The sequence below is a fragment of the Mesocricetus auratus genome, unplaced genomic scaffold (assembly GCF_017639785.1).
Source record: "Mesocricetus auratus isolate SY011 unplaced genomic scaffold, BCM_Maur_2.0 Super-Scaffold_6730, whole genome shotgun sequence".
Classification (NCBI taxonomy): domain Eukaryota; kingdom Metazoa; phylum Chordata; class Mammalia; order Rodentia; family Cricetidae; genus Mesocricetus; species Mesocricetus auratus.
The window spans coordinates 47,935,694-47,950,649 of record NW_024429184.1 but is presented as its reverse complement, the minus strand read 5'-3'; the positions used below and the strand labels follow the sequence as shown (position 1 = coordinate 47,950,649).

At 36.4% G+C, this 14,956-nt stretch overlaps 1 protein-coding gene across 2 annotated transcripts in view; it reads left to right on the top strand.

The window, feature by feature from the left end:
- Cnbd1 (cyclic nucleotide binding domain containing 1) overlaps positions 1–14,956 on the top strand; it is a 400,564-nt gene that overhangs the window by 263,418 nt on the left and 122,190 nt on the right. For both annotated transcript variants that reach the window (XM_040741326.1, XM_040741322.1), the window contains 2 exons: positions 11,063–11,200; positions 12,620–12,752. In XM_040741326.1, the coding sequence (XP_040597260.1) occupies positions 11,063–11,200; positions 12,620–12,752 (271 nt within the window). The remainder of the gene's footprint in view (positions 1–11,062; positions 11,201–12,619; positions 12,753–14,956) is intronic.

Sequence of the window (14,956 nt, the reverse complement as noted above, 5' to 3'; positions counted from 1 at the left end):
GCTACTGGTGTTAAGTTCAGGAAGCTGTCTCCTGTACCAATTCGTTCAAGTGTACCACCCACTTTCTTTTCTAAGAGGTTCAGTGTGGCTAGAATTATGTTGAGGTCTTTGATCCATTTGGACTTAATTTTTGTGCATGTTGGTAGACATGGATCGATCCGCATTCTTCTACATGCCAGCTTCAAGTTATGCCAGCACCATTTGTAAAAGATGCTTTCTTTTTCTATTGTATATTTTTAGCTCCTTTGTCAAAGATCAGATGTCCATATATGTATGGGTTAATATCAGGGTGTTCAATTCGATTCCATTGGTCTACCCGTCTATTTTTGTGCCAATACCAAACTATTTTCAGGACTACAGCTCTATAAAAGAGCTTGAAGTCAGAGATGGTGATGCCTCCAGATGTTGCTTTGTTGAGTAAGATTGTTTTGCCTATCCTGGGTCTTTTGTTTTTCCATACAAAATTGATTATTATTCTTTCAAGGTCTGTGAAGAATTGTGCTGGTATTTTAACGGGGATTGCATTGAATCTGTAGATTGCTTTTGGCAGGATTGCCATTTTTACTACCTATCCAAGGGCATGGGAGATTTTTCCATTTTCTGAAGGCTTCTTTAATTTCTTTCTTTAAAGACTCAAAGTTCTTGTGATACAGGCAATTCAATTGTTTGGTTAGTGTTACCCCAAGGTATTTTATGTTGTTTGTGGCAATTTTAAAGGGTGATGTTTCTCTGATTTCCTTCTCAGCCCTTTGATCATCTGTATATAGTAGGGCTACTGATTTTCTTGAGTTGATCGTGTAGTCTGCCACTTTGCTTGAGGTGTTAATCAGCTGTAAGTGTTCCCTGGTAGAGTTCTTTGAGTCATTTTTGTAAACTATTATGTCATCTGCAAATACTGAAAGTTTGACCTCTGCCTTTTCAATTTGTATCCCTTTGATCCCTGGGAAATACAAATCACAACAACTTTGAGATACCATCTTACTCCTGTCAGAATGGCTAAAATCAAAAACATCAATGACAATTTATGCTGGAAAAGTTGTGGTGAAAGGGGACCAGTCCTCGCCTGCTGGTGAGTGTGCTAACTCTTACAGCCACTTTGGAAAACAGTATGGAGATTCCTCAGAAAAATGGGAATAAACCTACCACAAGACCCAGCAACTCCACTCTTAGGCATATATCCAAAAGATGCCCATTCATACAACAATGATGTCTGTTCCACTATGTTCATAGCAGCATTATTTGTAATTGCCAGCCAGAACATGGAATCAACCTAGGTGCCCCTCAACGAAGAGTGGATAGAGAAAATGTGGCACATTTACACAATGGAGTACTATTCATCAAAAACAAAACAAAACAACAATAGAATCCTGAAATTTGCTGGTAAATAGATGGCACTAGAAGAAGCCATCCTGCGTGAGGTAACCCAGTCACAAAAAGAGAAACATGGCATGTACTCTCTCATATATGGATTTTAGACATAGATCTGGGGAGTGCCAGCCTACAATCCCATGGCCAGAGAGTCTGGGAAAGAGAACCTTCATTCAGTTGCTGATGGAAGCAGAGGCAGACTCCCACACCCAAACACTGAGCTGAACTCAAGGATTCCAGTGACAGAGAGGGAGGACTGATGAGCAAAGGGGTTAAGCCTGGGCTGGTTTAACCCCCAGAAACAGCTGACCTGACAAGGGTTAACTCTTGAATCCCAGACTGATGGCCGGGAATCCAGCATGGGACTGACACTTGAATGTGGGTGTCAGTGAGGAGTACTACATAATCTATTGAGCCTTGGTTAGTAGATCCCTATTTATCACGGGTATACAAATGGACTTTGGGTGCCCATCCAACAATGAGAGATGATGCTCAGGGGAGGGTCTAGGCCCTGCCCTGGATGAAATGACAGACTATGGACACCTCCATGGAGTGCCTCATCCTCCCTGGGGAAATAAGAGTATATTGGAGGGGTTGGTGGGATGGCATGGAGGGAGTGAAGCAACATTGTTTCTAATTTATATTTAAAAATAAAAAGAAGCAGAAAATACAAATGAAAAATATAAGAAATCAAAAAGTCTCTTAAAGAAAGCCAAGAAAAAACAGTCAAACAAATGAAAGAAACAGTTCAAACTTGAAAACTGAAAAAGAGACAATGAAGATAATACAAACAGAGTGAATGCTGGAAATAGAAAAGCTGGGTAAACAACCAGGAACTACAGATGCAAGCACAACCAACAGAATACAAGAGATGGAAAAGAGAATCTCAGGTGTTGAAGATACACTAGGAAAAACAGATTCATGAATCAAAGAAAATCTTAAGTCCAACAAATCCCTAACTCAAAATATACAGGAAACATGGAACACTGTGAAAAGTCAAACCTAAGAATAACAGGTATAGAAGAAGGTGAAGAAACCCAGTTCAAATGTGCAGAAAACATATTCAACAAAATGATAGAAGAAAACTTGCCCAACCTAAAGAAAGACATGCCAATGAAGCCACAAGAAGCTTACAGAACACCAAATAGAGTGAACCACAAAAAAGTCCCCTTGCTACATAATAATCAAAATCACAAACCTACAGAATAAAGAAAGACTACTAAGAGCAGATAAGGAAAAAGACCAAGCAACATATAAAGTTAAACCAATCAGAATTACATCTGACTTCTCCATGGAAACTCTGAAAGTTATAACAATACTAAGAGACCATGGTTGTCAGCCCAGAATATTATACCCAGAAAATATTTCAATCAGCATAGATGGAGAAAATAAGATATTCCATGACAAAACCAGATTTAAACAACATAAATTCACTTAATATAGTCCTACAGAAAGTTCTGAAAGGAAAGCTCCACCTGAAGAAATTTAGCTACACCCAGAAAAATATTGGCAATGGATAATCTCACTTTACCAACAGTCAAAAGAAAAGCAGGTTGGAATTCCACATGCAATACCACCACTCCCAACAAATCCAACACAAACAAGAATGAACAATTGGTCATTAATATCCCTTAATATTAATGGTCTTAATTTGCCTATAAAAAGACACAGGCTAACAGAATGGATACAAAGACAAAAATCTATCCTTCTGATGAATACAAGAAAGACACCTCATCTTCAAAGCCAGAGTTAAGTGTTGGGAAAAGACTTTCCAATCAAATGTACCCAAGAAACAAATGGGTATAACAACACTAATATCTAACAAACTAGAATTCAAACTAAAATCAATCAAAAGAGATTAAAGGATGTCATTTCCGGTTCATTACAATAGAAATCCATCAAGATGAAGTCTAAAATCTGGACATCTATGCCTCAGATACAATGGCATCAACATTCATAAAGGAAACATTACTAAAACTCAAATCACAAAGAAAATCTCACACACTGATATTTGGAGACTTCAACACAGTACTCTCACCACTAGACAGGACTACCAGGCAGAAACTTAACAAAGAACCAAAGGAACTAATAAAAGTTATGACTCAATTGACTTAAACAGAAATCTATAGAACATTCCATCCAAACACAAAATAATATACCTTCTTTTCAGTGTCACATGCAATTTTCTCCAAAATTAACCACATACTTGACAACATAGCAAACCTCAACAGGTCAAAAAATTGTAATAATCCCCTGTATCTTATCAGACCACCATGCTTTAGGTTAGAATACAACAACAGCACAAATTGCAGAAAACCTACAATCTCATGGAAATTGAACAAAGCACAATTTTACCTTTCCTGGGTTAAGGAAGAAATAAAAAAATAAATTAACGACTTCCTATAATTTAATGAGAATGAAGACACAACATATCCTAACTCATGGGACACTTTGAAAGCAGTGCCTAAGAGAAAACTTCATAACACTAAGTGCCCACATGAAGAAACTGGAAAATTGTCACACTAGAGAATTAACAGCACAATTGAAAGCTCTAGAACAAAAAGAAACAAAATCAGTCTGGAGGAGTGGACTCTAGGAAACAATTAAATTGAGAACTGAAATCAGTAAAGTAGCAACTAGGAAAACAATACAAAGTTTCAATGTAAGGAAGAGTTGGTTCTTTGAGGAATTCAACAAGATAGGCAAACCTTTATCCAAACTGACCAAAAGGCAGAGAATGAACTTGCAAATTAACAAAATCAGAAATAAAAGGGGGGACATAACAACAGTCAATGGGGAAATCCAGAAAATCATCAAGTCATACTTTGAAACCTTGCACTTCACAAAATTTGAAAATCTAAAGGAAATAGACAATTTTCTGGATAGATATCATCTACCAAAAGTAAATCAAAAAGAGATAAGCAATTTAAATAGGCCTATAATTCCTAATGATATAGAAGCAGCCATAAAAATTTCCCAACCAAAAAAAGCCCAGGGCCAGATGGTTTAATTTCAGAATTCTACCAAAAATTCAAAGAACAGTGAATACCAATTATCCTCAACGTATTCCACACAATAGAAGAAGAAGGGCCATTGCCAAACTCTTTTTATGAGGCTTCAATAACCTAGATACACAAGCTACACAAAGACAAAACTAAGAAATAAAACTACAGACCAAAACCCCTCCTCAACATTGATGCAAAAATACTCAATAAATACTGGCAAATCAAATCCAAGAACACATAAGTCATTCACCAGGATCAAGGAGGCTTCAACCCAGGGATGCAGGAATGGTTCAACATATGAAAATCAATCAGATTAATCCACCATGTAAACAAACTGAAAAAGAAACACCACATGATCATCTCATTAGATGCTGAAAAAGCCTTTGACAAAATCCAACACCCCTTCATGATAAAGGTCTTGGAGAGATCAGGGTTAACAAAAAATATCTAAACGTAATGAAATTAATATACAGCAAACCAACAGCCAACATCAAACTAAATGGAGAGAAACTCAAGGTGATTCCTCTAAAATCAGGAATAAGAGAATATTGTCCACTCTTTCCATACCTCTTCAATATCATACTTGAAGTTTTAGCTAGAGCAATATGACAACAAAAGGATATCAATGTGATACAAATTGGAAAGGAAGAAGTAAAATTTTCACTCTTTGTAGATTATATGATAGTTTACATAAGTGACCTGAAAAACTCTACCAGAGAACTCCTATATATGATAAACACCTTCAACAAAGTGGCATGATCCAAGATTAACTTAAAAGAAAATCAGTAGCCCTATGATATACAGAAGACATACTGGCTGAGAAAGAAATCAGAGAAACATCACACTTTACAATAGCCACAAACAACATAAAATGTAGAAATGTTAACCAAACAAGTGATTCCTCTAAAATCAGGTATAAGAGAATGTTGTTCACTCTCTCCATGCCTCTTCAATATTATACTAAGTTCTAGCTAGAGCAGTATGACAACAAAACAAGATCAATGTGTATAACAAGAACTTAGAGTCTTTAAAGAAAAAAATTAAAGAAGATAACAGAAAATGGAAATATCTCCCAGGATCTTATTTAGGTAGTATCAACATGGTAAAATGGCACTCTTGCCAAAAGGAATCCCCAGATTCAATGCAATCCCCATCAAAATCCCAGCACAATTCTTCACATACGTTGAAAGGACAATTCTCAACTTTACATGGAAAAACAAAAAACCCAGGATAGCCAAAACAATCATGTACAATGAAGTAACTTTTAGAGCACCATCATCCCTGACTTCAGTCTCTATTACAGAGCTATAGTCCTACAAGTAGCTTGGTAGTGGCACAAACATAGACAGGTATATCAAAGAAATCAAATTGAAAACTTACAAACCAATGAACACCTGATTTTTTTTTACAAAAAAGCTAAAACTATACAACAGAAAAAAGAAAGCATCTTCAAAAAATGGTGCTGGCATAACTGGATGCTGGCATGTAGAATACTACAGAGAGATCCATATCTATATCCATGTACAAAATGTAAGTCCAAGTGAATCAAAGACCTCAATGTAATTCCAGCCACAATGATCCTCTTAGAAGAGAAATTAGGAGATACCCTCAAACAAATTGATAAAGGATACTTCTTCCTTAACATAACACCAGTAGCACAGACACTGAAATTGACAATTAATAAATGGGACCTCTTGAAACTGAGAAGCTTCTGTAAGGCAAAGGACACAGTCAACAAGACAAAATGGCAGCCCCCAGAATGGGAAAAGATTTTCACATCAGACTGAGGACTGATCTCAATAATTTACAAAGAACTCAAGGAGTTAGTCTCCAAAACACCAAAAAATCCAATTAAAATGTAGGTACAAAACTGAATAGAGAATTCTCACTAGGGGCATCTAAAATGGCTGAAAGACATTTAAGAAAACGCTCAACATACTTAGCCATCAAGGAATTGCAAATCAAAACAACTTTACTCCTGTCAGAATGGCTAAAATAAAAAACACTAATGACAGTTTATGCTGGAGAGAATGTGGAGAAAGGGGAATACCCCTCCACCACTGGTGGGAGTGCAACTCTCATAGCCACTTTGGAATCAGTATAGTGGTTCCTCAAGAAAATGGGAATCAGTCTACCATAAGATCCAGCGAATCCACTTTTAGGCATATACCCCTAAAATGCACATTCATACAAAAAATGTCTGTTCCACTATGTTCATAGCAGCATTATTTGTAATAACCTGAACTTGAAAGCAACCGGGATGCGCCCCAACCTAAGAATGGATAGAGAAAATATGGTACATTTGTGCAATGGAGTACTACTCAGCAGAAAAAAACAATGGAATTTTGAAATTCACAGAAAAATAGATGGAACAAGAAGAAACCATCCAGAGTGAAGTATCCCAGTCTCAAAAAGACAAACATAGTATGTACTCACTCATATATGTATTTTAGACATAGAGCAAAGGATTACCAGCCTACAATCCACACTGCCAGGGAAGCTAGAAAACAAGGAGGTCCCTAAGAGAGACATACATGGTTCCCTGGAGAAGAGTAAAGTGCAAGATCTCCTTAGCTAATAGGGAGCATGGTAGAGGAGAGAGGGAGTTAGAAGAAAGAGAAGGGGGAGAAGGTCAGAGGAGAGGAGGACAGGAGGAAGCAGGAAGATGAGGTCAGGTGAAGAATAGAGGAGAACAAGAAAGAAATACCATAATAGTGGGATCCATTATAGGTTTAAGGAGAAATCTGGCACTAAGGCAATGTCCAGAGATCTACAAGGATGACCTATTGGCCAGCAGTCCTTTATTGACAAATGCACAGGGCTTCCCCCCGACATCCTTTACTCCAGAGGCAGAGGCAGGTGGATTTCCAAAGAGAAACCCTGTCTCAGAGAAAAAAAATAAATCAAAGTAAAAGAAATAGAGTAATAATAATAGATAAATAAATAAGCCACGTAAAGATGGAAAATACACAGAGAGTCTGGATTCTGTATGCTATTGTGTTTTTCAGTTTTTTGATTGTTCAGGAAGGAACAACTGCTAAAGTACACTTGATTATAAATGCTGCTGAAATAATTCAACTTCTATCTTTTGAAAATGCCTTGACTTCAAAATTTAAGTATACGGATATATTACTTGGGAAAGGAGATTTTATTTATATTTCTACAGAAAATGAAAAGCTGAGGATTCCTTCCAGGCTTCTGTGGTTTGATGAACCAAGATCCCCGGAATCAGTGGACCAGGTGTTCCAACAATTGAAACAGCTAAGATGATGCAGCTTTACAGACCCTGAAAATAAGGACTTATACAGGTTTCTGAGTTTTGTCATGATCCCCATGGTATGAACAGCGCCCCCTTCCAGCACAAAGCAGTTTGGAATGAGCGATGTCCTAATTCCCATCTTGTTTATAAATCTTGGTTTTCATTTGAATGGGGTTGTTTATAATTGGTTAACTATCACAACCAATCTCTTCTTAAAGGAAAAAGGGGATTATGGTATGGAAATGAGTACTTTGTATTGGTATGGTTTTTCATTTATTGATACAAATTCAAGGTCAGTTTTGAGATGCGTATATTTCTCCTCTTGATTAAGTATTGTGCTTATACTGTTCTTTTAAAACATAATGCATAATTGAATACAGACTATAGATAGTTACTTATAATAGAATTTATAGTTAGGTAAGTTAGGTTTTCTAGATATACAGAAATATACTTGAGACAGATAGATAGTCTTCAAACCTTTCAAAGACCTTCAGAAAAATGGTTTACGGTTTTTCTTGACAATGAGAAATGTCTGCTCCTGGCAGCACCAATTACGTCTGAGAGGAAGATGGCCATCGAAGAAACTTGTTATGGAGTTGGCTTTCAACATGGCAAGATTAGCCATTTGGGCAAGAAACTGCTCTTGCCTGTACTGCTTGACTGATGTTGTATAATCTGGACATGCAGGACCCACAGGAAAGTGACTGCTGAACTCAGTCTTACAGGGTTCCTGCTTCATGGAAGAGTCTACGAGACTTTCTGCAGGACACAGAGAAATGACTGACAGACTGCCAAAGCAGATGGACAGTTTTGAAATTTCCTGCTTTGCTGAGAAATCTTCTGGATACATTGTGGCCTATGGGCTGAAGATGGATGCCCTGCCAATACAGAAGAATTTCGGGTGACTGTCCAGGCAGTAAGATGTCTCTGTCAATCCTGGTGCTTATATATTTTCCTTCTGTGGTCTTTGATGGAGTTGAAGAAAGATAGTTATAATTATAGTTTTCCTTAGTTATGATAAAAGATAAGCTACATATAGGACTTTGAAATCACAAGAATGAGATAGATAATTTCTTTAAATCTTGCTAAATGTCAATAGACAAAATATTGTAACTATGTTCTTGATAACTGTTCTTTTATATATAAATTGACTATGTTAAAGTTAAGACTTTTCTTTTTGTTTAAACAGAAAAGAGCAGATGTTGGGGGGAAGTACTGTGCATTTGTCAATAAAAGACTGCTGGCCAATAGGAATCTAGATAGGTGGGACTAAGAGACCTGGATAACTCTGGGAAGGAGAAACACAGAGAGTCGAGATGTAATGCCATGGGGTAGGAGGCCTGGAAACTTCTCCGGTAAGAGACATACTTAGATTAACAATTATGAGGTAATTACTTAAGGCAGAGCTAGCCAGTAAGAAACAAGCAAGGCCAACAGCTTCATAATTAATATAGCCTCCTGTGTGTTTATTTGGGACTGATGCGGCTCTATAACCAGGCTGGCAGGAAGGCTTCTCTCAAGGAAAAAGCTTCCCTTTACAATGACCCCTACTGGCAATCCAAGAAATAGTGCAGAGGCTAACTCAAATGCCCTTCTCTGACAATGAGATTGATGACTACTTTATTTGCCATCATAGAGCCTTCATTCAGTAGCTGATGAAGCAGAAGCAGACACCCACATCTAAACACTGAACCGAACTCCTGAATCCAGTTGCATACAGGGAGGAGTGATGAGCAAAGGGGTCAAGACCAGGCTGGAGATACTCACAGAAACAGTTGACCTGAACAAAAGGTTGCTCATGGAATCCTGACTGATTTCTAAAAAAAGCATCATAGGACTGACCCAGAACCCCTGAAAGTGGTTGTCATTTAGGAAGCCTGCAGTATTATCAGTATTTATCTCTAGTTTATGAATGGACTTTGGGAACCCACTGCACATAGAGGGTTACTGTCTCAACCTGAACACAAGGGGAAGGTCCTAGGCCCTGTTCAAGTGATATGACAGACTTTGAAGATCCTCCATAGAAGGCCTCACTCTCCCTGGGGTGCAGAAAGGAGATGGGGTAGGGAGGTTGCTAGGGGTAGCGGAGGAGGGAAGGGAGACGAAACTTGGATTGACATATAAATCAGGCTTTTATAAAATTTTAAATTAAAAAAGGAAAAATCCAGAGTTTAAAAAATTCATTGTTGATTTTCCTTCATTTGTATCACCTTGTTATGGAATCATCCCATGGTGACTGGCTTCTCCTGGGATTTATTTTCCTCCTAAACTTATATATGCATTTAAACATTTTATCTTCCTAGGTTGTTTCTAGAATTTGCATTAACTAGTCAGTTGTGGCTCTTGTACTATGTAAAAATAGGAACCCTCACACATGCAAGTTGCAGAATTAGACTGTTTCTGAAAACTGTCAAGCTCACAGGTAAAAGGCACTTTCCTATTTCTTTCATGTGTTAGTTGATACAGTTTTTCTTGTCTACATTTTGCATACCCAGTGTTCATCAGAGTTACTAGGCTTTAAGATCCATTCTAATTCCTCACCTTTCATGGTAATTAATCTTATGTTCTGTCCCATATTCTAACAAGCTCCAGAACTCAGCTTCACATGACCTCTTCCCAGTTAAAGCACTGATCATTTTGGCCTCAGCAGTGATTCACTGGTTTAAACATCCTGTTTCTTTTGGGATTACTATGTTAAGCTCAAATATGTATTTCATCAAAAAGGAAAAGAATCTTTCTCTGTATTTTGCATACAATAGTGACTATGCCTACCAAATAGTATCTTGAATGGCCACATTGATTTAATGATTTAAGGAAGTCCAGTTCCTCATGTAAATATGCTACTTTTCCTTCATAATCTCTATAGTTTTTCCTAGGAAAGCATAAAATAGATACTCCATGTGACTACGAATTGTTTCTTTTTACCATGGTGATCTATATACATTCTACTGTTAAATTCTCTGTTTAATATTTATCTGTCATATATTAAATTAGGTAACCCAAAATGAATATACATATATGAATGACTTATCCATGACATAACACTGTATTCATTCATCCCTATAAATGTACATGGCTGTTATTAAAGGAGCTGTATATTTAGTGTTTGCACCCTTCTTTCATCAAATAATTAATTGTGATTATATGCCAAATACTTTCCTGGTTTAAAAGGCATGAGTGAATAAGCAATCTTATGCTATTTTCTTGATTTTGCCAAAGAATAGAAAATGTGTTGGGAATAAGGCATGTTTGGAGATGCATGAACCACCCCTGAAAAGGTGAGAGAACCCTTCTTCCATAGCACTAGAAATACTAATGCAGCCTTTTTTCAGGCTCACCTAGATGGTTCATACAATTCTCACTGCTGTCTATGTGAGCTGGTGTCAATGAACACTGCTGAACTCTGCCTGTGTCTTGATATTTTCCACAGCTGAAAAAGTGGAGTACCTTTGGCTCGCTGGAAGATGCCTCTCAGACTAAAGCAGATAAAACTCAATGTTCAGTTGTGACTGAAGATGACTGTGAAATCCTTAAAATTCCTGCAAAGGAGTATGAGAAGTTAAAATTGGTATGGTGTGCATATCTATTTTACTTTTGAAACTTGACTTGATTATACAGACCATAAATTAAGGTTTATCTGATGAACAGCACTTCAGCAGCTTCTTTTGGTACCTAGCATGAAAGCCAGGGTCTCTGTGGGTGTACATTATGAGAACTCTTCTGTTTTTTATGAATTTCAAATTCATTCATTCACTCACTCAGCAAATAGGTAGTTTGTGCATCAACATCATGCTATTTGCTGGGAACACAAAATTATTGGATGGGTCACATTACTACTGCTTTCAAGATCCCACCAATTTGTACTAATTTTCCCTCAGAAACTGTGTGAGTCACTTTCTGCTATCTTGACACAGACCTAGACATACCTTGGAAACGGAGATTTTAGTTGGGGAACTACCTTCATCAGGTAGAACCATGGTCGTATCTGGGGGGCATTTTCTTAGTTGGTAGTTGATGTGGATGGCCCACCTCACTGGTGGTCCCATTCCTGGACAGTTGGCCCTGTGCAATATAAGAAAGGTAGCTGAGTAAGCTGGGAGAGCAAGCCAGCAGGCAGCATTTTCCCATGGTCTTTGCTTCTGTTCCTGCTTCCAGGTTCCTCCCTTAAGCTTCTATACTGGCTTCCCTAGATGATGGGCTAGAACTTGTAAGCTGAAATAAATGTTCTCTTCAGAAGCAAACTAGAACAGAATGTTTAACATACTATTTCAGTCACTCAAACTTGTAAAATTAGGACTGGATGAAAAGGCATTTAAAATTATTTCTGAGCATTTAGTTCTGATGTTTAAGAGAATTTGTTTATGCAAATTTATTTATTTTTCTAGTCTAAACCCCAAATGACCCCTCCCTCTTTTAGATGGCAGAGGAAGCTTATTTAAATACTGGGATTGGGAAGTCCCCATAGACTTTCTGACATGTTCTAATGCAGGTCCAGATCATGCCCAGAACGTGCAAGTCCAGTACTCAAGCTAGGAGGAGATGAAGATAACTCCTTCTTCTTGCTTAGGATGTGAAAGAATAAGATATTTCTTTTGATGTGGTGATCTCGTAAACAAACAACTTTCTCAGAATTCACAATTTCCTCAGTTACTGTGAATTTCAGAGGGTTTTGCCTAAAGAAACTCAACAGAGTCAATTACACACACACACACACACACACACACACACACTCCTTTTGAGTAATTTTTAACAGCTTTAAGATAGACTAACATTATGGAACAAAGTGATTATGTTGGAAAAACCTCTGAAAATGAAAGTTTCAGTATAACTATTGGCCATAGTGATAGTCAAATACTATTAAAATTTATCTTATACTGAATAATACTCACATAGCTGTTGCTTTTATTTTTCTGCCATTTTTATTTGTTAGTTTTGTTGATTTTAAAATTATCTCATTTTGAAATCTGATAATGCAATTATTTTTCAGGAAAAAGTAAAACGTGAAAATATGCAAAAGTTGAAATTAATCCGCAAGTGTCCTTTTTATGAAAACTGGCCTACTTTGTCCATATGTGATCTAGTTTCAGTTAGTAAATGGAAAATTTTTCCTCCAGGTCATGGTAAGTTTAGTTTAGTTTTAAGCTAGTTTTTTTTCCACGTAAAACTATATTATTGGGACTTTTAATTCTTCGTAGTTTCCATATTTTAAATATTTCTTCATATAGGCATTCTATTTTTAACAAATTACTGTCTATGAGTTGGATACTTAAATTAATTCCTTTCTTAGTAAAAAAGTGAGCATACTTTACTTCAGGAGTAGCTTCAGTGTAACCCAGCATTCCACATCTCTCCATATCTCCAACTCTCCATACACCTATTGCTGCACACTGACAGTCACAGTAAGGGCCAAAATGTAAAAGATGAAGGCAGGAAGTTGCTATATTCAGTGTTTCCTCATTATTTTGGTTGAGTAAATTCTTAATCAGACAGTTTTCAATCAATATCTGTGTTATACGTCATCAATGAAAAAGTAACAGTTATAAATCATCTATTGTTTATCAAAGTCTTGGAAAAGAAAGCATTTCTTGTTAAATTTTTGCAACTTTTGGAATGTTTTATATAAATATAGAGGTATCTTTGGGCTGGATAGGGACTCTAGATGTGAAATCCACTCACACTCCACCTTTCTCTCCTGCACATTGGTAGTCATTTGGACAGTATATTTTGTGTATCTCTGTTCTAACCGTGATCTGCCACAGGAGGTCAGATGTGTATGTGTCATTAAGGTACATTGAACAAGTTTATAAATTTAAAGATTTTCCATTTGCATTTTGTAAAGTAGGTGAAGTCTCAATAAGGGAAACAGCAAGGGAGACTTTGTGTTTTGAATAGCCAGTGTGGAGTGCATGCATGGACCTTGTAGTGTATGTTCACGTGAAAGCATAGACAGCACTGAGTCCTCTTATATCCTGTTTGAGCCAAGTAACCAAGGGAGGACAATGGAGGAATACATATGGAAGTATGGGTGAGATTTTTCTCTTTATAGTAAGGAACACTTTTGTCCTACCAGAGACACACTCAAGCATCAGAATGAGGAGTGAGACCTCATATTACTCTTTTCTCAAACCATGGTGGAGTAAACACCCAGCCCATTATATTAGGAAAAGCTTTTCAAGAAATACCACTACCCCAAAGCCCCCAGGGCTGCAATGGTCCTGAGGTTAATTTCAAATTAGGCTTATAGAAAGCTCCCACAAGTTTTATTATGTTATAAATCTTAGAAAATGGCTAACATACCCGTGGGAGGAGTCACTAGTTAACAGGAAAGTGAATTTCAGCATAGCATGGCACAGAATGCTCTTGATGCTGTACTATAAGGAAAAAGTATTATGAGAGAAATGCTGAGGTTTCAAAGCATAGAAATACTATAATAAACCACCTGAATTTGATAAATTTACTTTCAGAGTCCATATTTACAAAATAATTTCTTAAAACAGTATTTAAACTGTGCTGCATGCATATTAAAAATGTCTTACTTTTGACAATTATTATTAACAATATAAATATTATAAACAATAATATTAGTAATAAAACATCAAATAATGCATTAATATTGATAATATCAATGTTATTATCATTATCAAAATTATTAATATTAATATTGAAAGACTACACACTACTAAACACCAGACCACCAGTCAGAGAAGAGATTAATAATAATGTTGAATTGTTGTGTATGCAGCATTTTACTAACATGTATGGAAACAAAGTTTTTATTTAAATGTATCTGTGGAAAACAGGTAGTACAGTAACCTGTAAGAGTGTGAGTTTAACTTTTCTAAATTCAGTATATTTATTGTAGAGAAATACTTGATAAATGTGAATATTTTGAGTTTATCATAGTAGATTTCCTTTTTTATGTCTTGTGCATCAAATATTTGTCATAAGCTTACTCTCAATGGCTAGTATATAGCAAAGTAATTATTATCAGTCTATTATTCTAGTAGCAACTTATATGAAAAAGAAGATGAAAAGAAACCACACTTAAGCTGTTTGAAATACTGTAAACAAAATATTCTGGAATCTAGAGGGGACTATGATTCTATGACTTTAATACATTTAGTTACTATTAATGGTTCTCAAAATAAAACATGAATCTAAAATACTTTAATTTCATATTAAAGAAAAAATATACTGGACAAAACACTTTTCAAAGACTTGGGTGTCTTTAAAAAGTAATAACATTTGTTAAACTATCTACTGTATTAGACAATTTGTTATTAAAAAAGTAAAAATAACATTCCCATCCATTACTAAGTGTATA